General features: G+C 36.6%; 1 protein-coding gene across 5 annotated transcripts in view; it reads left to right on the top strand.

Annotated features, from left to right (window-relative positions):
* The window catches only part of ADAMTS6 (ADAM metallopeptidase with thrombospondin type 1 motif 6), a 227881-nt gene that overhangs the window by 190992 nt on the left and 10999 nt on the right, over positions 1 to 25890 (top strand). For 4 of the 5 annotated variants that reach the window (XM_059694536.1, XM_059694535.1, XM_059694538.1 and 1 more), the window contains 4 exons: positions 3465 to 3594; positions 12562 to 12766; positions 18104 to 18280; positions 21115 to 21271. In XM_059694536.1, the coding sequence (XP_059550519.1) occupies positions 3465 to 3594; positions 12562 to 12766; positions 18104 to 18280; positions 21115 to 21271 (669 nt within the window). Of the gene's footprint in view, positions 1 to 3464; positions 3595 to 12561; positions 12767 to 18103; positions 18281 to 21114; positions 21272 to 25890 lie in introns of those variants that run through there. The other variant, XR_009452669.1, reaches the window with a different exon arrangement.

The following is a 25890-nucleotide window of genomic DNA, read 5'->3' on the forward strand; positions in this document are numbered from 1 at the left end:
TAACAAAAGAATAGGTATAGAGTTTGCTATATCAGTACCATTAGGTATTTAAGGATAAATATAATTAGTGCAGTTTAAAATTTGACTAATTAAATTCTGCAGAACATCTGCATATCTCGAGGGGATATGGACACTAAACGCCACTAGAATTTTGTTTTCAATTAGGTGTATATTGACTGGTCATGTGGACATTTTATGTTTTGGGGTACAAACTATAAGTCTTCAGATTTAAAAGCATAGTGACTTTGTGTAACTGGATGTAATTATACCCAACAGGGTTTAAATAAACTTCTTAACAATGTTTTACAGATTACTAGAAACTGTGTACAAGAGGCTTGGTAATATGAAGATTCTAAACTCAATCATTTCTCTTATTGACTTAGTTTATATTAATTCTAGTTGATCTGTATTTTCTACTTTCTAAAGTTAAATGCTGCATTTTTCTTAATCCAAAAGTATGTGATTAAAAATCTGTCCAATTAGGTACATTGGTTTAGAAAGTTATCCTGTTGCTATTCACTTAACAAGAAAAAAAATTCTGTAAACCCACCAAGTGTGAGGGTAAAAGTTGGAAGGAGACTTCTGTGCTGCTGGAGGGAGATATTTCATTGTTGTGGAAATATTTGGAATAGATTACTAGTATAGTCAGTTCTTAAGTGTGAAATACCACACTGTCTAATATAACATTTTAGAAGAAAATTAATAAAAGATGAATGTGAAGAAAAATGCGTCTTCATACAATATGGAGTAATTTCAGCTGTTTATTCAAGGTAGTATTCTAAAATTATGAAACTGAAATACACCTCAAAATTCCCTAATTCTTAGTTTTTAAGAAGTCAGAGGGGCATGACCAAAATTAAGTCTATTTGTAATTCTTAGCACTTAGTCAAGTATCTCATAAGAAGCACAGGGCCTTGTATTAATAACTATTCTGTGTGAATGAATGAATGAATAACCTGCTGACCACATTTAACTGGCATTTTTGGTTTATGTACTACATAACTTTAAACTAATCACTGGATCCCACCAGAAACTATTTTGTGCTTAATTTTTCCCCAAAAGTATTTTATGCAAAATAGCCTTAAAAAGAAACGTCTACAACAAAGATATAAAACTGTGGATAATTTTTATTTTGTTCTTTCTGGTTTTGTGTATTTTTCAAATTTTTAACAATGTTATATAGCTATTTTCAAATACATGGCTAAAATCTATCTTAAAATGAAATACAAATTTCACCTCTCGTACTAACATCTCATCTGTGATAGAAATTACAGAGGCCTTGCTTTTACATTAAAGGCTACTTTAAAAATTAATGTAATTATAACCAAACAACATGTCTAGGATTAATTTAAAGGAAGTAGACTTTTATCTTAACCTGAAGAAACCGAATTAATGTTACTGCCATGGATACAGAGCGTCAGTTCCATTTTGTAGTATCCTTTTCTGAAAAACAAGCAAGATACTAAGTTGAATGCCAACTTTCTTCTTGCAAGTATAATCACATTGTATTTATGATTAAACATATTTATAAATGTTGGGTAAAAATGTTACTCTAAGTATAATCATGTTTGAATGACTGGAATAAAAAGAGTCATGCTAACCAATAAAAATAGCCCTTTGCTCTCCCTGATAGGAACTTGAACCCGGGTGTATGGATACTCTGAGCCACTGTAGCAGTTGGCAGTTGAACCCTGTGACTAATGGTAGAGATTTTTGTCTAGGTAGATCAGATGGACTTAGTTAGATATCTGCCCACTGGAATGACATAACAAGGAGATATCTGATGAATATTATGAAACATCTGTGAATGGATCACAGCTACGCCTGGACGTGAATCATTCTTCCCCCCAAAATCTAAAGTTTAATAGTTAAAAAATTCCAAACTGTTATCCCATAAACTGAGATGTTTGGCCTATTTTAGGAGTTGGGAGGGAATGAATACAACACATACTCTAAGACATTTTGTCAGTAAGTCATTTGGCTGTGTTTTAAACCTCTAAATTTAGGAGAGCCTAAAAACTTGTTGAAGGTCATCAGTGAGAGCCTGGGGTCAGTGCAAACAATAAAATACACCTTCTTCAATTGATCGCCACCAGAGACGACAGCACTTAACAGTTTTCCTGATCAGGGGATTTCTTATCTTTAAATTCAACTTGGTTAAAAGTGTGCAAAACATGATGGAGGTACTCCCACCTCACAAGTCCATGACTTTTAAGGGATCTGTGGGGAGCATTTGGTGTGCAGCTCTTTCGGTGACAGTTTCCTTTACTGAACGATCCTATTTCACGTTGATTTTCTTAATTTGCTATTAAACTCTTTTCTTTAGGCTACTATTAAAAGTAATAGAAAAAAGGCAAAACTGGAGGTTTGTGTGAGGCTAGCTAGGTGTGAAGCTGTGATTTCCTAGGTACTGCTCATGCTCCTACCTGGTTATTGAGACAGGGTGGTGAGTATGGGGATAGCTTCGTCTGCTTTTATTCCAATTCCAGGAGCAACCTGCTGCCTCTATATCAACTGAAATCTTTTCTTGTCATTTGACCTTTTCTCTGACATTTTGATAGACTTATCTTTGCTTCTTTTGATTCTTCTTTTTGAGCCTGCATAAAGTCTATTGACCAGGGATGTTCACAAATCAGAGTGTGTCTGTGTGTTGTGTATGTCTTTGTACTTTGTGACATGTGAGCAAGTTGTAGTTGGATGTCTTTGCCAATAAATAACAATTATACTTAGAATTGTACATATTTTATAATGAGAATGTTTTAGCTATGGCAAACATTTATAAGAGTTTTTAAGAATGAGATAAGTACTTTTGTAAGTTCAGATTTTATGGAATATGTATGCATCTGTTTAACAATGGTATAATCAATGGGCCCAACTCCTTTAAAGTAGATTAATGGGTTGTAGTCCAAAAGTTCTCTGCGATCTTTAAATTCTAGATTTTGTGGGCTGTTCGAAAAACAAATATATAAATGGAAGAAAAGAATGAAATGTGTGAATATGATGCGCTCCTAACAAAGACTAAATTAATTGGATTTGTCCTACAAAATATCAAAAAGTAAATGCACCCCTATTGTTTTGTTTTAAAATAGATATACAACCATTGGTTTGCATTGAAATGGATATTCACACATTTTATCTGATGATATTTGGGGCAATGAAGATTTTTTTTTCTTTTTTAAGGAAAGCATGAAGAAGATTATACACATGGGACTGCTAATTATTTAAAATCACCAACAGTTTCTTTTCTGAGCTTGAAAACAGTTATGTTACTAAACACGAGAACAGACTGTGCAGTGTAATGACCAGGACTTCTCTCCCTTTTTAGAGAAGCAGTCAAGTGCTTTGGGAACAGAAAAGACAGCAGCGATCCAGTGAGGCTGATTCCTCACAGAGGAAAGCTGTGCATACCTAGCTTATCGGAAGGTAAACTACTCTTCAATTCATTATATTCTCCTTTTCTCAAGGTTTCCAAAAACAGGAGGTGGTCTGCAAAAGAGTGGATGACAGCTCTGTTGTCCAGGACAATTACTGTGACCCTGACACTAAGCCACCTGAAAAGCGAAGACGCTGTAATATTGAGCCCTGCTCACCTGAGTAAGTAAAAGAAGTGAGAATTATTTTCTTCAAGTGCAAAAAGGAAGACATTGGATGTTCACGTTTGGAAACATATATTTATATTATGTGATTAAATTAAACAGAGAAAAGGGGATAAAACATCACAGTGGGTAGAATTTTGATGAGCCTTTCAATGAGGAAAGATGCTTATTTACCTACAGGATTCAGTTAACTCCTCTAAAGCAGGAACTTCAGTAGGTTGATCCTGGCACAGTGCTGGAAATTATATTTCATCAGTTGCTAAAGCACAAATCTTTCATATTTTTAACATCTCTGACATTAGGATTTATCTTGCAACTGATTGTGTCTTAAAATAATAATCAGCATTATTTTTTTCTTTCTTTTTTAAAATATATTTTATTGATTTTTTACAGAGAGGAGGGGAGAGGGATAGAGAGTTAGAAACATCAATGAGAGAGAAACATCAATCAGCTGCCTCCTGCACACTCCTCACTGGGGATGTGCCCGCAACCAAAGTACATGCCCTTGACCGGAATCAAACCTGGGACCCTTGAGTCCGCAGGCCGATGCTCTATCCACTGAGCCAAACAGGTTAGGGCATTTTTTTTCTTTCTTATTGGTACATAAAATAATAACATCTGAGATTCAATAAAGTATAGTAGATAAAATGTGCAGTTCAATATTTTCCAGGTATTTATTCTAAAGGTCTAAAGACTTTGAACATGGTTTAAAAATATTCTGCATTGGCATATCAGTGCTTTAATTTCTGGCCCAGTTTTAAGTTCTGTCATCCTAGGCATCCTATCTTTGGAGTGTAGGGCACAGAGGTGTACTTCAGCTTCTTTCTGCTGATTGATGTAGCAATTATAGCTCACTGTAAAGGGAGGCACAAGGAGAGAATCATTCATCTTAACGATGACTTTCAAAGAATTAAAATTTTAGAAATATGAGTCCTCCTGTTAGTGAACCACATTTTATAATCTGTAAGAACACAAAGGTTTCTTGTTTGAGCAAAAGGCAGTGACTGTGTGAAAAAAAGACATGGATTCTGAGTTGATCATGCAAATACTGATCTTCATAGGGATTTTGCCTGTTTGACAACTGCAAGACAAAGCATGTGTGAATGGCATTGCATTCCTGTTGCAGAGTAACCATTGTCCTCCTGGTTAACTAATTACTCCAACATGAACTTGATAAAGAAAGAGAGAGTAAGCAAATGAATTTATATGCCCCAGGATCTAAGTAATTTCTTTTTCTAGAAATGATTACAATTAGTTATAAAAACCTGGGACTTACAATGAATAAGGAATTTAGGTCCCATTATAGTTAAAGCAAGATGTTTGTTCTCATATTTGTTCCAAAACAGTAATGCCTTATGAACTTTCATTATCCAAACTCAATATTTGCCTGAATATTTGATATTCACTACAACTCATCTCTTGAAACTGTTCAGGGCAGTGGCTACCGATTAAGGACACAGGGACTCTAGAGCAATATAAGTTTTTATTTTAAGAATTTAAAATTTTCATGTCTGTTCTTTATGAAATGTGATCACTATGTAGTTTATTCCTTAAAATCCAGACATGGGAAAATATATAAATATGACCTATTATACATATTGTAAAGACAAGATATTTAATTGTGTTGTTGTTGTTTTTTTCACTTTCCCTCTCTTTTGTTAATTACAAGTTTATTTCAAGCTGAAAAACTATATAAAACAAAATGATGCTCAAAAACTTTGGGCTAAATTTTGAAGTTTTCAGTAACTTCAACATATTTTCATATAATTATGAGTCTCAACCCATCAACTTAATTCCCTGACACTCAGGATTTTAAGTATTATGTTTGGCATTTGATCAGCCATTTAAGGCATCTGAGTGGGTCTGGTAACACCTGTTCTATTTTGGCCTCAGCTTTTTTATTTGTTAAAGCTTAAATGCTATTCAAACGTCCTTTGAGATTTCAGTGGTTGGTCATTCCATCCCATGTATTTTAGGCTTGGCTATTACATGAAGATGTGTGTGTGTGTGTGTGTGTGTGTGTGTGTGTGTGTGTGTGTGTGTGTAACACTTTAAGGATAATTGGCATATTTGAATTAACATACATAATTAAAATTAGGTTTTCTCTTTTTGAATTCTGAAAAAGTTATTAACTTTTTAAAATTTGAAGGTGAGAGGATGGGATTTGGAAAAGAAAGGTAAAGAGAATATGAGAAAAAGAAAATTTAGGCTGAGGTTTTTTTGGGGGTGGAAGAACTAAAGAATATTTAAAATATTACTCTTTGTTAGTTCATTTTTTCTTAGTTCCTTTTAAATTTGTTCTTTATTCCTTTGAATTCAGACTGTGAAAAAAAACTCTTAAGTCTTCAGAATGGTTGTTGTATATGATTCCCAGTAGACACTGGTATTATAGAGATAAAAATTATAGGAAGACTATTGAATTCACTAAGACTTTATTTTTAAAATTTTTTTTTAAATATTTTTTGTTGATTTTAGAGAGAAAGTGAAAGGGAGAGGAAGATAGAAACATCAATGATGAAAGAGAATCATTGATTGGCATGAATCCTTCATGCCCCACACTGGGGATAGAGCCTGCAACCTGGGCATGTGCCCTGACCAGGAATTGAACCATGACCTCCTGGTTCATATAGGTCGATGCTCAACCACTGAGCCATGCCATGCCAGCTGGGCTGAATTCAGTAAGACTTTAAATGAGTGTGGAAGAAAGGAGATAGGTGTTTTGTTTTTTCAGATGATGTGATAATTGTATTTGTTGTTTTTTAAAAAAAATGCAGATTAAAACAAAGATTTTTAAATGCAGATAAGTAAAAAAAATTAAAAACACTTATAATACCACTGTTAATACTTTGATGTATATATTTCACAACTTTTTTCTATGTCTGCATAGGCATGTGTATATAACAAAATGTATAATAATATTTATTATACTTTACCAGAGGCCCAGTGCACGAAATTCGTGCATGGTGGGGGATCCCTCAGCCTGGCCTGCACCTTCTTTCAGTCCAGGACCCCTCGGAGATGTCCAACTGCCAGCTTAGGCCCTCGTTCCTTACCACCCGCCTGCTCACTGCTCCTTACCACTTGGTTCACAGCTACCACCACTGCCGCTGTGCTTATCAGCTGTGAGCTGGCTTCTGACTGAGTGGTTTTCCCCCTATGGGAGAGCACAGACCACCATGGGGCAGCTCCTGCATTGAGCGTCTGGTCCCTGGTTGTCAGTGCGCAGTATAGTGACGGTTCGTTCTGGTCATTCTGCCATAATAGTCACTTAGGCTTTTATTATATAAGTAGCCAGTTCTCAACATTATTTTGAACATTAAATATCTTCTAGCACATTTAGTAGATATGTCATTGTTTATTTAAATTAGCTTCCCACTGTTAAACAATTGTGGTTGTATCCTAGCTTTTAATCCTTTACAAAACCATAGCATTAAACATTTTTGCTACTAAAACTTTGCTCTCTGTAATTATGCCCTTATGCTACATGCATAAGAATAGAATTTCTGGTTCAAATGGAAATATAATTTAGTCCTTCAGACACATTGTCAAATTGCTCTCTAGAAAAAACATATGAATGTATACTCCCATTAATAGTATTTAAGAATGTCATTTCCCTAAACTGAACAACCCTGGATATTATTACTTTAAAACTTATCTTTGACTATTTTATAGGAAAAAAAGCCTTGATATCTAACTGCTGTTCTATTTAGTATATCAAATTGCTGATGAGGCTGAACATTAAAAAATTATGTCCAGTGGCCATTACTTCTTTTTTGCTTTTTCTCTTCATGGCCTATCCCATTTTCCTATTGAAGTGTTATTTTATTATTAATTTGTATGAGCTCTTAATGTATTAAGAATATTCACTCTTTTTTCTGTGCTTCAAATAATTTTCCTGGTTTGTCATATGTTTTCCATATTATTCATAGTGTTATGATCTATTTTTATTTATGAGTTTTAAAATATTATATAGAAAAACTCCCCAAAATTTCTTTCTTTCATTGATACAATGTTTAGGAGGGTCTAAGATTATACTTTCAAAATTTTTTAATGTACACTTTGATCTATCTAAAATATATTTTTCTACTTTGAAAAAAGGATCCTTATTTATCTTCAAATATTATTGTTTTTTCAATACCATTAACTTAAAATCCTAAATAGTATTTTTCTAATCAAAAAATATCTTTTTAAATAATGAGATGTTTTAAATGTCTTTAAGTCACATTAGAGAGTTTATAAGTAGAGTATTAAAAAATAGAAGGCTGTAAGATTTGTTGTATAAAGAAAATGATGGGGACTAGAAAGACTAGATAAAAGACATTGGTAGAGAAATAATAATAATAGTAATAATAATAACAACAACAATTCATTTGGAAGATCTTGAAGGGCCAGAGGAAGCTTTGCTGGGAAAAATTAATATGCTCAGAGCAGCAGTTCTTTTATAAGAAAGAGTATAGTAATGAAGATGGTGAGGTGACATGGGACAGGAAGAAAACAAGAATTCTAGAGACATTGAGGGGAAAATGGTAGAATTCATGACAAAGGTTGAAATAATTGGAAAAGGGGAAAGGAGTTGATATTAAAGATATGATTGATAAGAAGCATGACTGATTGAAGCTCCACCAAAAATCAGAAGTAATACTGAGTTGGAATCCAGAGAGAAAGGCCAAGAGTTCAGTTTTGACCATGTTGTCTTTTAATAGCAAGAATATTTCTATAAATGACCTCATGTGAAGAATCCTTATATACTGAATCTTATTCCAGTATGGAACTGGTTTTTAAATTGAGAAAATCAGGAAGGTGAAAACAGTGGAGTGCTATACATTGTGGAAATACTGTGACCAAGCATTAGAAGACAGTTTTTAGATAAGTCAGTGTGGAAGGCACACTGGGCAAAATGGTTCCTTTTCTAAGGACAACTAATTGGGCAAATTCATATAAAAATAATTATAGCACAAGACAAAATATGCAAAGTGCAATTAGAGAGTTATAAGCAAAAGTGCTAAAGGATTCTCTGGCTGGGGAGAGATTTTTACCAAGGGGCTAGGCTTAATTTAATAGTATCTTTTTTGGTAGAATGTTTAATAATTATTTGACTCATTGTGCCTCACCCATAGACAATTACAATTGGTTAAGTTTAGAAAAAGATTCATCAGAGTCCTCTATAAAACTCGGAAATTTAAGACCTAGGAAGAATTATAGAAATCATGTAGGCCAACTCCCATCATTTTACAGATGAGGGTAGCTGATCTCTAGTGATGTTTTTCCCATTATACGAGACATCACCAACTTTCTAAGTTACAAATCAAATGTCTGCTGGCATTTTAATACTTATAATTTTGTTTCATCTACACATTCTCAATTGCCACAATTTCAGAGATGTTTATTACATTGATTTCTTTTTTATTTAGAAAAATGGTTAGCGTGTAGAGGCTTCTGCTTAATACTAGACTCACTTGCCAATTAGCTGAGGAAAGAGCAATTTTTCTTTTCTTTCTTTCTTTTGTTTTTTTAACCAACTTCTTGTTTTGAAAATTGTTCTAAAAACTATTTTAAAGCCTAGGAAAGTTTTACAATTTACAAGTGGTTAATAGGTTACATACTTGAATCTCTCTGAGTAAAGATGTTACGGTCAAATTCTGAAGATTCTTTTTCATTTTTCTGTGTGGTATTTATAAAAAGTTTTGATAACTAGACCCTTGACTCTGGGATAAAGGTTGGAAAATCTCAATATGCATTTCAACCTCTCAATCTCTTTCACTCATAATCCAAATATCTAATATAAATTTATTTTTATGTGCTCTGCCATTTCCCTTTAAGTTAAAAAAGCAAAAAATAATATTCTGATTTTATGATGAGTTCTTTCTTTTAAAATATTCTGGTTAACCAAAGTTGGGGGAAAGTTTTTTTCTAGTGTCTCTATTATTTCCTCCTCCCATTAATATTACTATTTGACCTATTAATGTACAGATACTGCAAATTAAATTATATAGGCCGCACCAAGCACTTTTATTCCAGACACTCAAATATGAATCCACTAATTGTTAGTGTCTAATGGATATGAGGGAGCTTGTGAGGATGAAGACAGTTTGGCCACCGTGTCTTCAGCTCAGGGAGAAACAGCTCCAGTATTGTTCAGGGGATAGCGATAATATTCAGCGAGTGACATTCCCAGATAGAACTTTTGTGTTCAGATTTTTACCACCGAATCTAGAGGAGGAAAAGACGTAGCGGGAATGTCATCAGAGGGTCAAATACATGGAGAATGCAGGTGAAGAAAGCTGTCTTCAACTGGACAGGGGAGTAGAGAGACTGAAACAGGAGATGCAGTGGTAAAGTTGCAAAACTATGTAAATACTTGGAGTGTGATTGAATCCTTCGGAGAGACATGGTGAGGGATGATTTTCTGAGCAATAAAGGTGCAACAGGAACTGACTATGACGCCTGAAATCAGAGTTACAGTCAGAAGGGAAATGGGGAGGGGGGTTAATACTTTTACTTTCGTACATTCCAAGTTAAATCTGGAGTGACACATCTCAGCTAAGAGATGGTTGGCAATAAAGGAGAGGACAGAGAATAAAAAGGCGGAGGTGGCCCTGAGCTCGTGCAACAAAGAAAGCAACACCCCCTGAATCACTGCTGTTATTCTGGGCACCTGTGTTTAATTTGAGGGCCTCCATCCCTCTTACATTATGAGACCTAATGAGATCATGGCTGGAGGTGGTAGGACTGAACATTTTGTGGCTGAGTATACACATTTCTGTTTTATCCCCTAATCTTGGTGATGAAATCACTGTTGCGAATTGAATCAGAGTTTCACTGTGGCTGGCATGCAAGTTATTATTCTCAGTACACATTTTCCTCTTTACCAAAAATGGTACTAACATCTTGGGATCATGTTCATCTGTGGAAAACAAAACAGAGAGAAGATGAAAACCACTTTAAATCTTCTCTGGAAAATGACTTAAAAAAAGGTTAATATCAGGTTTTTAAAATTTAAGATTAAATTATTATACTTTAAATCAATTTTAGGTTGAAATTTTTTGGATTTTGACAAGAAGCTGAGAATCTGGTTAATTATGACACCTCTAAATGCTGGTTTTCCTCTATAAGTAAAGATAATTCAAATAATAATAGACAAAGGACATTGTGGCATATTTGGCTAAATGCAGGCTCAAATTTAGGCTGCTAATACTCTGACTTCACTAAGGTACCATCTTCCACATATAAAACTGGCACAATGAGCTAAGGTTGCTAAAATAGTGAGCAATTTGTTCTTAAGTGTTCAGACTCTTCTCTCTGGGTAGTTGCCCACCCAAACGCATGAGCATATCCATTGATGATAGTTGCATGATTTATAGTCATGGATTGAAGAAAACGTGACCAAGATTCTACGATTTAGCTGTTGTTAAAAGTGAAATTTGGTGGAAATAGCAACTGATAGGGAATCAAGTCCTAGTTCCGTCATTGCTCTTTTCGTGACTTTGGAGAACCATTTTCCTAACACAGGGTTTTATGTTCTTCTTCTCTAAAACAAAGCACAATGCCTTGAACACAGTAGGCATTCAGCATATATTTATTAAATTAAATACAACAATATGTCAGCCAGGACTCTGGTTGGAAATAATACTTCAATTTCAGCTAGCTTTAGCACATAAGAGGGTTTGCTGGTTTATAGGACAAGTCTCAGGGAACTACAGGAATGGACCTAGCTTGAGGCATGACTAGAATCAAGAGTGCACACACCATTAGGACTCTAGCTCCTCTGCATTCCTTCAAACCAGCTAATTCCACTTTAAGGCCACCCGCAGCTCTTACCTTTGTGACCAGAAAGGAAAGGGGTCCCTTTTGCTCTAGTTGAAATATAAAAAATTCTAAAGCCAAATTGTCATTGATCTGATTTGCATCATAATTCACACCCCTTGGACCAATTAATGTGTCTCAAAAGTGAGTCCTGCGGAAGTTTTACACACACACACACACACACACACACACACACACACGTCCTGAAGTTACATGTATGAAAGTTCTCTGATGACTTTAGGGAAAAGGAGTGGTATACCCATAAATGGGAGATGTTCACCTTGTTAAGATATTTCCGTTTCTTCCCTCTTTAGCTGGGTAGAAGTTTTTTTTAGGAGTAAAGGGGTGAAAGCAAGGAGCTGATGTTTTCACAAAGCTGGCTCAGGGCTCTGCTCTTCCTGCAGGTGTTTAAGACTGTCATGCCTTCAAGGTGGATACCTGAGCCTCCTCTACCACCATAAGGAAGGGAAGGCCCTCTATCTCCTACAGAGCCTGATGTTCATGTCTGGGAATCAGAACAAATCTCTAAGTTTTAGCATAAGATCCTGAATTGTGAAAGAAGCAACCTCAGTGTATTAGTAATAACAGCTACTGTTGTAGGTCAGACCCTCTGTTAGAAGCTGTCTGTGGTGTGCTGAGGCCAGCTAGCACTGTCTCCTGAAACCCCATTAGTAGCATGTCTTCTCTTTTCATGTTCACTATGTCTGTGGTCACATAAAAAAAGGGCAAATGCAACAAATCAGGATCCCCTCCCTCCTATGAAGAGCCAGTCGTTAAACATTTATAACACATGACTGGCAGCTTCATATATTGCCTCATTTAATCCTCATAACAGTCTCACAATTGTATCATTATCCTCATTTTAGAAATTAATAAAAAGGAGAAGAATCAAAGAGGTTAAAAAATACATACTGCATTACTTACTTGAATGTAGTTTTGCCTGTTCTAAAACCCATGCACTACAGTTTAGGAGGCAACTGACAGTGAGTTATTTTTTCCTTAGAAGTTCTTCTATTTGTCCTTTGTCACATCAACAACACTGAAATGTCAGCTGTTCGAGGAAAAGGATGTAGTCCATTGACAAAAGTGCCTTCACTCACCTGGAAATCTCTGGCTGCACTGAGGAAATTCTCTTCTGTGTTTCTCCCACTTCTTGCTGCAGGTGGTTCATTGGAGATTGGTTGGAGTGTAGCAAGACTTGTGGCGGTGGAATGCGTACAAGGGCAGTGCTCTGCGTCAGAAAGATGGGACCTTCTGAGGAGAAGACACTGGACTCCAGCGCTTGCTTAACACACCGGCCCGTTGAAAGAGAGTCCTGCAACAACCTGCCATGTCCGCCTCAGTGGGTGGCTTTGGACTGGTCAGAGGTAAGGAAATCGGAAGCTCTATGTTTTGAGATGTCTTAACTATTAACACCAAAGCATTTCATATTAAGGACACCTGAGCATGTGAGCATCTTAGAACTCAATCATTCAGGGGTATAAAACAGTGAATTTGGCCATGTTATATTTTATTGCTGCTTATCAGGAAGTAAGTGTTTTGGGGTCAGGGAAATCAATGAGAAACTAGTCTGATTCAAAATAAGCCTAAAGTGAATTTGAAAGAATATTATAGTGAGATATATATCATCTAAGTGGTTATTCTTTTTTACTATCCTTGAACAGCCTCATAGGCTCAGAATTAGTGACATCTTTTTTGCCAAGTAATCTTCTAGCCTAACAACATAACTCAGATATGAATCTTTGTCAATTTATTATCACTTATTATATAAAGAGAAGAAACCTGGAGCTGAGGTGTAACACACCAAAAAGTCAAATTTAGGTTCTATCAGTACCTCCATATAAATGGTCATTAGGGAAGACCTGACTAAAATAATGTTTTTCTGGCAGCCATGTATAGAAAAGAGCCTAATATAATCTAGAGGTCTCAAAAAAAACAGTCTCATGAAAAATGAGGTAAGAGGTAGAGTTCATTCTTAACTCCTTATTCTGCAGGAGACATAGACACATATACTCTATACCATTCTCCACATTTCCCAAAGGAAAGCTGAGTCCTTCTGTAGTGTTGGTTAATGGTAAGAAGGATGAGTACCTGGTTATATGGCTAATGGTCATTCTTCTGGTTGGCAAAACAGGATGCATTTCCTCCTAGAAACATTATGGTACTTGTTTTAGGTGTTTTCTATAGACCTCATGAATTTCTCAAAAAATAACAAATTTGCTATTTAGAAACCTCTGGATGTAACTTTCCCCTTGTGACTCTTACTGCTTGAGTGGCCTTAGTTTGCTAGAGGTATGGGGCTCACAGAGGGATGTGGAAATGGAGATTTTGACCAGTTGTGATTATCCGTTTAATCTTTGGCAGGGATTGGGAGTGTTCTCCCAAATTTCCTGGCCATAGTCCAGCTTCAGTAATTACATTCTGCCCACCTAAATTTTATTTGTGTTTCAATCAGATGTAGAGATATTCTTGGTATTATTCACTCAGTGGTTATGAAAAATAGTATGAATTCTTCTGTTCCCTAACAGTGGCTGGATTAACTCCTAAATTCATTGGAAAGGTAACATCCTTTGATAAAGAATAGACATTCTGCAGAGTTGTACACATTAGTAGTTCAATTCAGTATCCAAGACCCATATAGAAGTCCATCAGTGGTCTTTGATTAATGATGACAAATTTGTTTTTGGAGAATAAAATCATAATTGGGAGGCCTGATGATTGCAGCAGTTTTAGGGTTTCAGGCCAAGTCAGCAAGTATTATTGAGTTTTTCTAAACACACTAGTCTAGTCACTATGGAGAATACAAAAGAATTTATAAGGTTGGGAAAAGAAGAAATATCCATTTAACAACTGGAGAATAATATAAAAGAGTGTTAATAAAATGGTGGATTGTATGGTATAAATGTATAAGTGACATAGAAATTCAGAGCTGAGGAAGTCAGAATGGCCTGGAGTAGGATTGGAAGATTTTTTAGTTGATGGGAATTGAGCTGAATGTTGAGGGAATATAGGATTTGGAGTAGGAAAGAGAACTGGGAAACTAGAGAAGGTATTTCTGAGAAGAGAAACAACAGAAACACAAAGACCATGTAGGGTTGGAGAAAAGGGTTGGTTTTAAAGAATAAATGGATGATAATAAGAAGGCTTGAATACAAAGTTCTGGCAGCCACATCATTTTTCTACAAAAAGTGGAAAAAGTTGACAAGTTCATATGCAGAAACTAGAAAAAAGTTTGTACCAACCACTAAAACACCAAAACCTTCTCATGTGCAGACTCATTTCACATTGGTCTCTTGACCTACATATTTCTATATATTTTTAATTACATTGAGAAATAGCTTAAGTATATATGTACATTTCCATTTCAAATAGCATTTTAAAGTTTTCTTCCTAATTCAACCTCATATTGGTTGTAGTTACTCTACCTTTAGAATTTTGATTCTTATCTATCCAGTCTTAGTCATTCTTAGGAGCTGCCTGAAGAGATATGTGTAAACTAAAGGGGCTTTGAATCACATTGCTGCTGTCTTCTTTAAGATAGCTGAGTCAAAGTATAGGGGAAAGAAGTTGTGCTGAAGGTGTCAAGTGTACGTGTTGGGACAGTCACCTTGAATAAAGGATTGGTAGCCGCCGATGTCTCTCCACAGACAATGCAGGAAAATGATCCTAGGGTAAGCACTGGTCAAGAAATGCTGCCATTACTGTCTCAAAGATTCACCATCGGTACCATCATCGTCATCCTTTATTCAGGAAGAAAGATGACTTTTGCCCCATTCAGTCCTGTTTATTTTCCACAAGAGGGGTGCACTCTCTCCCTTCCATTTCCTTACATTACCAGGAAACCCACCTCTTCCCTAGATGGGTTAAAAATAAGTGAAAGTAAAGAGCATTAAGTGGAAAACAAAGTGAGAACAAGGAGCCTGTTCTTCCCAGAGGAACGGAACACCTCCCACTAATGAAAAAAGGAGGCCCCGGCCGACAGAGGGGCAGACAATGCTCAGTCCCTTTCAGTTACCTTTTGCAAATATTTCACACCATATTCTTTTGACACGCCCATGAAAACTTCCCTCCTTTTTCTGCCCTCTCCCCATGTCCAACTATCAGCTCCCTGAGCTCTGCTAATCACAAGGGTGAGGTTCAACTGGTGGAAACATGTTGCAGGAAGAGGAATGTACCCTTTGACCTTTCTCTTTTCATTGCTGGCCATTCTAATATAAAATTTCCATTGTTGCAAGGCCAGGAACCATTTTTTGTTTTCTCCATCAGTGAAACCCACCCGGTGCTTATGACAAAACAAAAGAAAAGAAAAGAAAAAAAGAAAAGAAAAAGAAAAAGCCAAATTACCTCAGTAGAAAATGTCTCTTCAGAAGCCTTTTGTGAAGCTAATGAAGCCACAGCTTTCCCATTCCCTATCATCTAGCCTCACTATTGGGATCACCCGTGCTATGTTGGCCTTAAATAGTTTTCTGTTTTTCCCTCTCTTGGCATGTAACTTAAAAGCATACTGTGGATGTGCTCCAGCAATCCCAAACCTTTCTTTTGATGTATCAGGATAGTTTCTTTAGACTTACAGAGCACCCATTGAAAAAGTTCTGTTTCTTGGAGTTACTCTTGGACAAGTGATGACTGGCATCATAATCAGTTGACTTTATAGGACTTACTTTTGGGTAGCATTTCTTAAGAAGGTTGGAAGGTGGGGGGTGGAAAGATCTACTCAAAAGGGTCTGTGCTTTGTTTTGTAGACAACTGTGATATCACCTTATTTATCCCAGGTTCCACTCTGGCCCCATAACTAAGTAAATGAAACCCACCTCTCCAGACAGAACTCAGTCTAACCCCAAAACATTAGCATTTCTGTCCTTTACATGTGAGAGCCAAATTGTTTTCCCTGGTGTAGTTTCAAATACTTTTTTCTTTTTCTGAAAAATTTGTTTTTGTTTCTTAATCATAGAAAAACAAAACCAAAAATGCATTTCTCACAAAAAGCACTTCTTATATCCTACTGAGATGAAAAAAAAATGATCTGGTCAGATTTTATTTTATTTTTATTTTTATTTTTTTAAAATATATTTTATTGATTTTTCCACAGAAAGGAGGGGAAAGGGATAGAGAGTTAGAAACATCTATGGGAGAGAAACATCGATCAGCTGCCTCCTGCATGGCCCCCACTGGGGATATGCCTGCAACCAAGGCACATGCCCCCGACCGGAACCGAACCTGGGACCCTTGAGTCCACAGGCCGAGGCTCTATCCACTGAGCCAAACCGGCCAGGGCGATCTGGTCAGATTTTAAATGTTAAGTTCTCATGATATGGCTCGGCTGGCGTGGCTCAGTGGTTGTCAGATATGGCTTGGCTGGCATGGCTCAGTGGGTGTCAGCCTATTAACCAGGAGGTCACAGTTTGATTCCCAGCAGGGCACATGCCCGGGTTGGGGGCTCGATTCCTGGTGTAGGGTGTGCAGGAGGCAACTGATCAATGATTCTCTCTCAGCATTGATGTTTCTCTCTCTCTCTCTCTCTCTCTCTCTCTCTCTCTCTCTCTCTCTCTCCCCCCTTCCTCTCTGAAATCAATAAAAAAAATATTTTAAAAAAGACTGTTGTTCAATTTTATGCCCCCTTTCTCCCAGCCTAGTACCTATAGAAGATGTGAAAATGTTTTTGTTTTTTTAAGTGAAAGATCTATAAACAGGTTCAAAATGTTGTAGGTAAGGTTCTCATGTGGCTGAGAGAAAGTACAGATTTTAAGAAGTGTTCAGGGGAGAAAGCTGGAGGACTTGAGTCAGTCACTGTGTTAAGTAGGTTACTCAAGAACAGAGCGCTCAGATTAACCTGGAGAAGGGGTAAATGATAGCCTTTCGGACCTAGGAAGAAGCACCCTTTTCCTTAGTATGAATGGACTAATTCAACTACGGAATAGTAAAATTCATTATGTTTAACTGATGGACAGGGAAAAGTCCAGAGGTTTTCTGTGCAATAAACCATCATGTGTTCTTAGCTACCCCCCTGTGAGAATACTCATGTAAATCAACTCCTCACTTAATTCACAAAGACAGGTTCTTGTGGTCTACTAATAACATAAGAATTTTCTTCAGAAGACTACACCCAGCAAATAGGAAACCAACAATTCTGCATTCCAGAAATTAGCAGAATCTTATCACAGCTGAATGTGGCCACGGATAGGGAGGAATCGAGGAATAAACCTACCCACAATAAAAAAGGAAATAAGTTAGCCAAGAAAAGCAAACTTTGGGTTTAGCTCTTCAAGACCTTAGGGAAAAAGATAAAAGTACTTCTGCTTAAAAACTTAGGGAATTTTTCTATCTGAAAGACTTTGCCTAGAATTTAGTGTGTACATGTACTGTATACACCCCAGTGATGGTGAACTTATGACACGCGTGTCAGAGGTGACACACGAACTCATTGTTTTGGTTGATTTTTCTTTGTTAAATGGCATTTAAATATATAAAATAAATATCAAAAATATAAGTCTTTGTTTTACTATGGTTGCAAATATCAAAAAATTTCTATATGCGACATGGCACCAGAGTTAAATTAGGGTTTTTCAAAATGCTGACACGCCGAGCTCAAAAGGTTTGCCATCACGGGCTATACCCTAACACATATTTACTTTAAGAAACACTTTCTTGGAATTGTCCTCTATCCTTTGACTGTCTTTGTTCATTAATATTTGTTTTCTTCCCAGTGCACTCCCAAGTGTGGTTCAGGATTCAAGCATCGGATTGTTCTGTGCAAGAGCAGTGACCTTTCTAAAACGTTGTCAACTGCATACTGTCCACAGGAGAGCAAACCCTCTACCCGCATGCGCTGCAGTTTGGGCCGCTGCCCTCCTGCTCGCTGGGTGACAGGAGACTGGGGCCAGGTAAGGCAGTTGCACTGTGGTCTTCCCTGAGGCAGCACCTTGAGACACAGGTAGCAACATATAGAAATCGAGGTGTAAGATATGAGTGTGGAACAATGCACAAACAGCAGCAGTCACTCATAGACACACTTAGCTATGTTTCTCCATACCTACACACTTCTCACTTCTATCAACTCCTTGAATCCTGACATTTTAACTTAAAATTAAAAGCAAAATAGTCTAGATGGCCAGAGATTTGAACAAGCTACCAAAACTTTGAATTCTAATCCCAACTTTCTCAACTAATTTAAGAACCAGTCAGCTTACACCAGTGTCTTAATTTTCCTGCTTGCAAAGTAACTTCTTTTAACCTCACAGAAAAGATATGGGGGTTTTGATTGACAGTCTTTGAAATGTCATTAATACTTATTCTTCAATGGATTTTTCTGATGGAGATTATGAATTGGGAAGCAAGTATAGGGCTTTTGGTATCTATTTTTATATTATACTCATTTCCAGTCTATGCTCCAATTCTTTTTTTTTTTCTTTCTCATTTTTAAATTGTGTTATCTTGCTGAAGGTACCTTAAATCCTTTAAAAGCAACTTGATATTTTTGCGCAGAAGGGAAGTTAAAGTATTGTTGTTCTTTAGTGTACAAAGGAAAATCTATTAGGTTACATTAAAAAATGACACTCCAGAAATTAAATTACTAGACTATCAAAGCTCTTTTCCTGTGATTTTATAGTTAACCTTGTAGTGAATCATTTTTTAATATCTGAGACCAAAATAAATCATAATGGCATATAACTATACTGGTACCATTTTGTTTGTGCTCTGGGACTGCCATTACTTATTAAAAATGGCATTTCATAGAAATTGTTACCAAAATTCTGGCCAAAATTCCAAAATTCAGTATTGCTAGAGTATAGCAGTATCTATAGACCTCTTCTATCACACTGGAGAGCAGGCAAAGATTTTCAGTCTCCATGAAGGCAAATTAATGTACTTGCTCAGCCTTGTGAGGAGATAAAGGAAGTATGATCACAAAGTAATTAACATTTGCATTTGTATAGCAAATAATTAATAATTCGGTTTTCTATAACAGTATTTAGTTTAATTTACAAAGTGCTCAAGTGGAATACACATGAGCATTGTATGCAATTAAGTGTTTCATTGTAGAAGTAAGACAGTGAGTGTCACAATATATAATTGATATTATACTATTAATGAATCTGAATGGGGAGTTGGAGGGATGGATGGATTGAACAAAAAAGAAAAAGAAGAGAGAGTGAGCTCGTGGACATGGACAACAGTATGGCAATTGCGGGGGTGGGGGAGTGAGAGATAGAAGAGGGTATAGGGGGGATAAATGATCATAGAAAAAAATAAAATAAAAATAAATATTTGCAAAAAAAAAGTTTCAGTACAAACATGCTCTCATAATTTTTATTTAAACCAGGTAGGAATTTCTTTCCTTATATATTCATCATTGTAATGCACTGTTATATAAAGGCCCATTGAAAGTGTTTGCATGTTAGTGATTTCCTAAAATTTACAGTTATCAATTTGAGAATATTCTTTTAAATGTCCTTGAGTCCTTTTCTTCTCATCCATATTTTCAATTCAGTTTCCTAAAATTGAAATTAACCAGTATAAAAAAAAAGCAAAGATGCTCTAGTACATTTCTACAGTGCAGTTACTTGTCATTCTGTGTTAAGAACCTTCAAGGTAAAGGTGTCTATGAATATCCTTGCAAGTTCTCTTTGTGCTTTGAGAGTTTTTGTAAATAAAACCAACAGGGCCTTGGCTTGTTTACCTTGTAAATATCCTAATGGCCTGTCTTGGCACCCTTTAGCTCCTCATCCCTTTGATCTCAAGTCTCACAGGCTTTCTGGTATTCTGGATGGCAGGCCCAAAGAATAGATTGAGGAATAGATCGAGCTTCCTTCTTTAACCTGGACAGCTGATCAGTCCCAGCTGAAACTAAGCCGCTCAGAGAATAACTTCAATTCTGAAATAACAAAATTCCTGAATAGATATAAAGGGAGAGGGACACATGCTAATTGGCTAACACCAGACCGCTTCTCAGGTTTGTGTGGCTAATAGTACCTTAGAAAATTTGTGGTACTTACTTAAACTCTTTTAAAAATATATATTTTTATTGATTTCATAGAGGAAGGGAGCAGGAGAGAGAGAGAGATAGAAACATCAACGATGAGAGAAAAATCACTGATTGACTGCCTCCTGCATGCCCTCCACTGGGAATCGAGCCCACAACCTGGGTATGTGCTCTGACTGGGAATCAAACCATGACCTCCTGGTTCATGGGTGGATGCTCAACCACTGAGCCATGCTGGCCAGGCAAACTCTCTCTTTTTTTTAACTGGCCATGTCACCAGGCCTCAGCAGTCACTGCTGTTACACTGAACTAATGCTTTGAACAGATTCAGAGCACACGAGTAGACCATCAGGCTCTTTGCCCACAAACCTATGATAAATAGTGAGCAATAATGATGGCCTGGCCTGGTTATTCTACTTCATCATGAGAGTTTTCTTATTATACTCCTATTAGAGTTCACCAGCACTGCTTGGAACTGTGGAATACTAGTACAAGAAATCTTTATCTCTTATCTTCTGGGAACTATATTGCTTCCATTTTCTACGGTAATGACATGACCCTTGAGATTCCAGACCAATTCAATAGTAGAATGACCTGATCATGCACCTCTCCAAGATGAACTACATGTGGGCTTTAAATGCAAATATATGTGATATTTGAATTGACATAGTATCTTTTTTACCTCCTGAAAATTGTTGAGATCAGTGTTTTGTTTCTCTCTGTCTTTGGGGTTAGTGTTCTGCTCAGTGTGGCCTTGGACAGCAAATGCGGATCGTGCAATGTCTCTCCTACACTGGACAGGCATCGAGTGACTGTCCGGAAACTGCGCGGCCTACATCGATGCAGCAGTGTGAAAGCAAATGTGACGGGACCCCTACTTCCAATACTGAAGGTGAGTTTCCCAAGAAGAGGCCTCTCGTGACTCACGCGTTCCCGGTGTTTGAAGAGCCCCATAAAAACAGTTTGTATAGAGCATTTATGAAAGCTGTGTCTTTTCCTGACACTTTCCCTAACTGTATGACCTTCTTAAATCATTTAACCTTTCTGGAGTTAATTTTACTAATGTTAACATAAAAAACATTCACGCTTGTAAATAATTTTTGTGAATTTATTTGAGCCAAACTGTCAGCAATTCCAGGAAGCAGAATCTCAATGTATTGGGATAATGCTCCAGAGAATGGCAGTTTTTCACCTTGTTTTATACATTACAATCAAAGGTGGAGAACTAAGTGGGTTACATGAAATCCATTGGTGATAGATTAGGGAAGCAGGAGAAAGCAAGGGGGGAGAGGGCGGGTTTGGATACAATGAGGGGGCGGTCCTCTGGGATTGGATACAAAGTAAAATGATAGGCACCTACTGGATAGTTAACACTCAACTATTAGCATGATGACAGTAACTGTAGGAACTTGTGGTATCTGTCCTGGTGCCCAGGTGCATTTGGTTGTGCCCTGAGGGGTCTGGAAAAAGGGAAGCTGCAAATTACCCTGACTTTTTATCTTAGGTACAAAAAGACAATAGGTAAAGATCAAAGTTCATCTTTGTCAAGGGAGATACTGGCCTAGGACATGACTAGCCAGTATAAGTGCTTTTTAATGAAAGGTTTTTATTTTCAGACCATCCTTTGTTACTTTAGGTCTTTGAGTTTGCAAGATTGCCAAGCAGGCCTTCCCTGAGCTTGTCAGGTTAGCATGTGGCCTCTTTTTCATCCACACTGATCTATATAATGAAAGATTGGAGTGGATAATCTCTAAGGTCACGTCCAACCTAGCATTCTGTGTTCGCCTGGTGCTAGAAATATAGAGACAGTTTCTAATGAACCATGCTTAAGAGTGAAAACTTACGTTTCTGTTTGGATATAACTATGGCTCTCTGCTATCATGAAGATGAAAAGTCATGCTTGTTATAATGAAAGCATATGTTTGAAACTACTTATGTTTCAAATGCTAATTTTCTCATTGTTGGAAAGTAGAAAAGATAATTACATAGCAGTTTTTAATAGAAGGGCAAAGGTCTTTAGACTCTGAAATTTCTCTTTGTTATATATTGGGAAATTTCTTTACTAACAACAGATAGCCACCCAAATCCTAAAATTTCTTCTATCTTTAATTAACTATACTTTATTTACTCAGTTAGATATTTATTTGAAATTTCCTGAATGCTACTATGTGCAAGGCACTATAACAGAAACTGGGGTGTATAGAGACAAATATGGCATAGTGAGGAAGGTCAGACTGCCTTCTCATGTGAAAATAGAGGCATGATCAAATACATACACATGAACATCTGAAGCCATGAATTTAAATTATGTTGGAATCCCAGCTCTAGGGCTCTGCTTGAAAAACAAAGTAAAACAAATAAATAACTACCCTAAATATAGTCATTAATATTTTTCAAATGAAAATTATATTCTCATAAACCTGTTAAAAAGAGATATATTCCTTTTGACCAGCTTTATTCAGTTAGAAGGATTTTCTTTAAATCCTATTTTTTAATGGTTCCATAGGAATTTGATTTTAGAAAGACCAATCATCTTGCATGACAGAATGCAGAAACGTTGTGTCTTTACAAATGGTCTGGTTTTTATATCAGAATCTCAACACAATATACCTCTTGTATAACTCAAAGAAATATAGCCTAATCTTTCATTAGTTCAAAGTTACAGTGTTAATTTGCAAAATCTCTGGCTCTAAATAATCTAAATAAAAATATCTTCTATAGGACTGCAGCAAGTAACCTTTTTTTTTTGCAAATAACTTTTATCCATTGTAAATTATTAGTGATCAATCACATGGATTTGGGAATCAGTTTTTCTATCAGAGTTGGAAGATAAACATTAAGGTGGAAGAGAGGATATATTTATAATATTAAATTAGTTTCTGTTGGGTATTATGGTAGGCCCTTCATATTTATTACCCATCTTATATATCTCATACATAAATACGTGTGTGTGTGTGTGTGTGTGTGTGTGTGTGAGAGAGAGAGAGAGAGAGAGAGAGAGAGAGAATGTGTGTGCGTGCATGCGTGTATGCATATTACATAATTATGACAACAGCCTTCTGAGCGTATTACTGATGAGGAAACTGAGGCACAGAGAAAGATAGTGACTTGCCCAAATTACAAGATTCAGAAGTAACAGTCAGGATTTTAATCCAAATTTGGCAGAGTCCCAGGTTATGTCAGTTTCAACTACATTTATATGCTATTTGTAATTCACTCTCTAAAATTGGGTAATTTAATATGAAGACAGAACTTCTGGTTATGAAGTAGACATACTTCTGGCATTACCATTAACCTGATTCAACAGATTAAGGCTTAATCATTGCTGAAAGAACTGGCTTTTAGTATGCCCACAATAATATATGTTGAGGTTATGTTTAGCCCTTCATTTTCAGCCATTTTAATAATTCTCCAAAAGCTTCTCTATTGTGAATAATTATTACACATAAGCTTTGCAGCTGAAGATGAAATGCTCTTTTTAGATAAGTTGGCAGAATATCATTTGTAACTTCACTTCTTTCTGCCTTAAAGAAATTATCTTAAAATGGATAGATGCTAATGTGATGTTACTCGGATTATTTAGAGAAACATCTCATAATCATTTAATCTGCCTGGACAAATAACCTCTTATTATATTAATCTGAAATGAGCAGTTAAGACAATATTTTTAGTCTTTTCGGTAAAGGAGGAAATTTATTAATTCTATAATGTATGACTAATCTCAAAATTGTTATTTCCCTGAAGCTGTTGACTCATTTAAAAGAGGATCACTCTTTTTTACAAAACTAGAACTAGAGTACAAACAATATGTCTGTTATAACTTGTTTTGTGACCTCTTTAGATTCCATTAGCATACACTGAATATATTTAAATACCTGAAACTATTTGTTTATTTAACAGCAGCTAATTATTGAGTGCTTGCTGTGGCCTACTGCTGCCATTCATTATGGAAAATTAAAATAAATTTATAAGTTCATAGTCTTATAGAGAATAAACTTTGAAAAAAGGGGTGGTGGTGGAACGTGTTATATGGAGGTTTGCACCGTGCTGAAAGCGCTCAAATGAAGGACCAATGACTTTATTTAACCTTTAAATGAGGCAAGCTTCATAGACTAAGTGCTCTGTGAGCCAGCCATTTGTGTAGTTGGAAAAACCCAGAGTGTACCCTGGGAATCAGTTGAGTTTAATCATAAACTATCATTCATAGATATAAAAATGGGCAGATAACATAGCTTCGAGAGAGAAGAGGCTCCTACATGAAAGTAATGGGAGAGTGACCTGCTATAGTTTCTGAGAATCGGATCAGGGAGACAAAAATGCCTCTTACTAAGAGAAGGTTGGGAGGAAAGTCCAGTAGTCTAGGAAGGATCAGATTCTGGTTAAGGCAAGAGGGTAGAAGAGGACCCCATTTCCCCAGCAGAATTTGGTTCCCTTGACTCTTAGAGGCTACTGAGAAACTAGTTTAGCTCTACCTCAAGCAAGACAGGGGAGGCATAAGGGAGAGCTCTTAGAATCTAAAATACTGTCTTTCCCCTATGTGGAGTCATTCTCCCATACCACAGATGCCATCTTTCTTGGGTAGAACACTCCCTTTCATATGGCATCAACCTGGGGGAAAGCAATACCCTCACCCTCTGGACTTCCTCTTATCCCACAGTGTGGAGCTCACTCCCTGTTGAGGAGTCAGCTGCCTGGGCCGGGGTCTAGAGGATTGAGCAGACTCAGGTGGTCTCAGTGACTGAGTGGTGTGGCTTTGGGGTGAGGGACATTCCCCCCATTTCCCTGTGAACCTGACTGGTGCTTCCCCATCATGGGAGATCCACAAGCCAGAAGGGACTGGCATTAAATATTCAAAGTGATGAAAAGCAAGGACCTACAACCAAGACTACCCATAAAGGCTATCATTTAAAATTGAAAGAAAAATAGAGTTTCCCAGTCAGGAAAAAAACTAAAGGAGTTTGTTACCACCAACCCAGTATTACAAGAAATATTAAAGGGCCTTCTTTAAGAAGAAGAAGAAAAAAAAGGCATGGTTAAAAGAATAAAATGGCAATAAATATGTATCTATCAATAATCACTTTATGTAAATGATTTAAATGCTCGAATTAAAAGACAGAGTAACCCTAACCGGTTTGGCTCAGTGGATAGAGCGTCAGCCTGCGGACTCAAGGGTCCCAGGTTCGATTCTGGTCAAGGGCATGTACCTTGGTTGTGGGCACATCCCCAGTAGGGGGTGTGCAAGAGGCAGCTGATCAATGTTTCTCTCTCATTGATGTTTCTAACTCTCTATCCCTTTCCCTTCCTCTCTGTAAAAATCAATAAAATATATTTAAAAGACAGAGTAGCTGAATGGATAGGAAAACAAGACCTATATATATGCTGTCAACAAGAGACCCACCTCAGAATGAAAGATACCCATAGAATAAAAGTAAAGGGAGAAAAAGATATTGCATGTAAATGGAAAGGAAAAAATGCTGAGATGGCAATACTTAATATCTGCCAAAATAGACT

The sequence above is a fragment of the Myotis daubentonii genome, chromosome 4 (genome assembly GCF_963259705.1).
Source record: "Myotis daubentonii chromosome 4, mMyoDau2.1, whole genome shotgun sequence".
NCBI lineage: Eukaryota > Metazoa > Chordata > Mammalia > Chiroptera > Vespertilionidae > Myotis > Myotis daubentonii.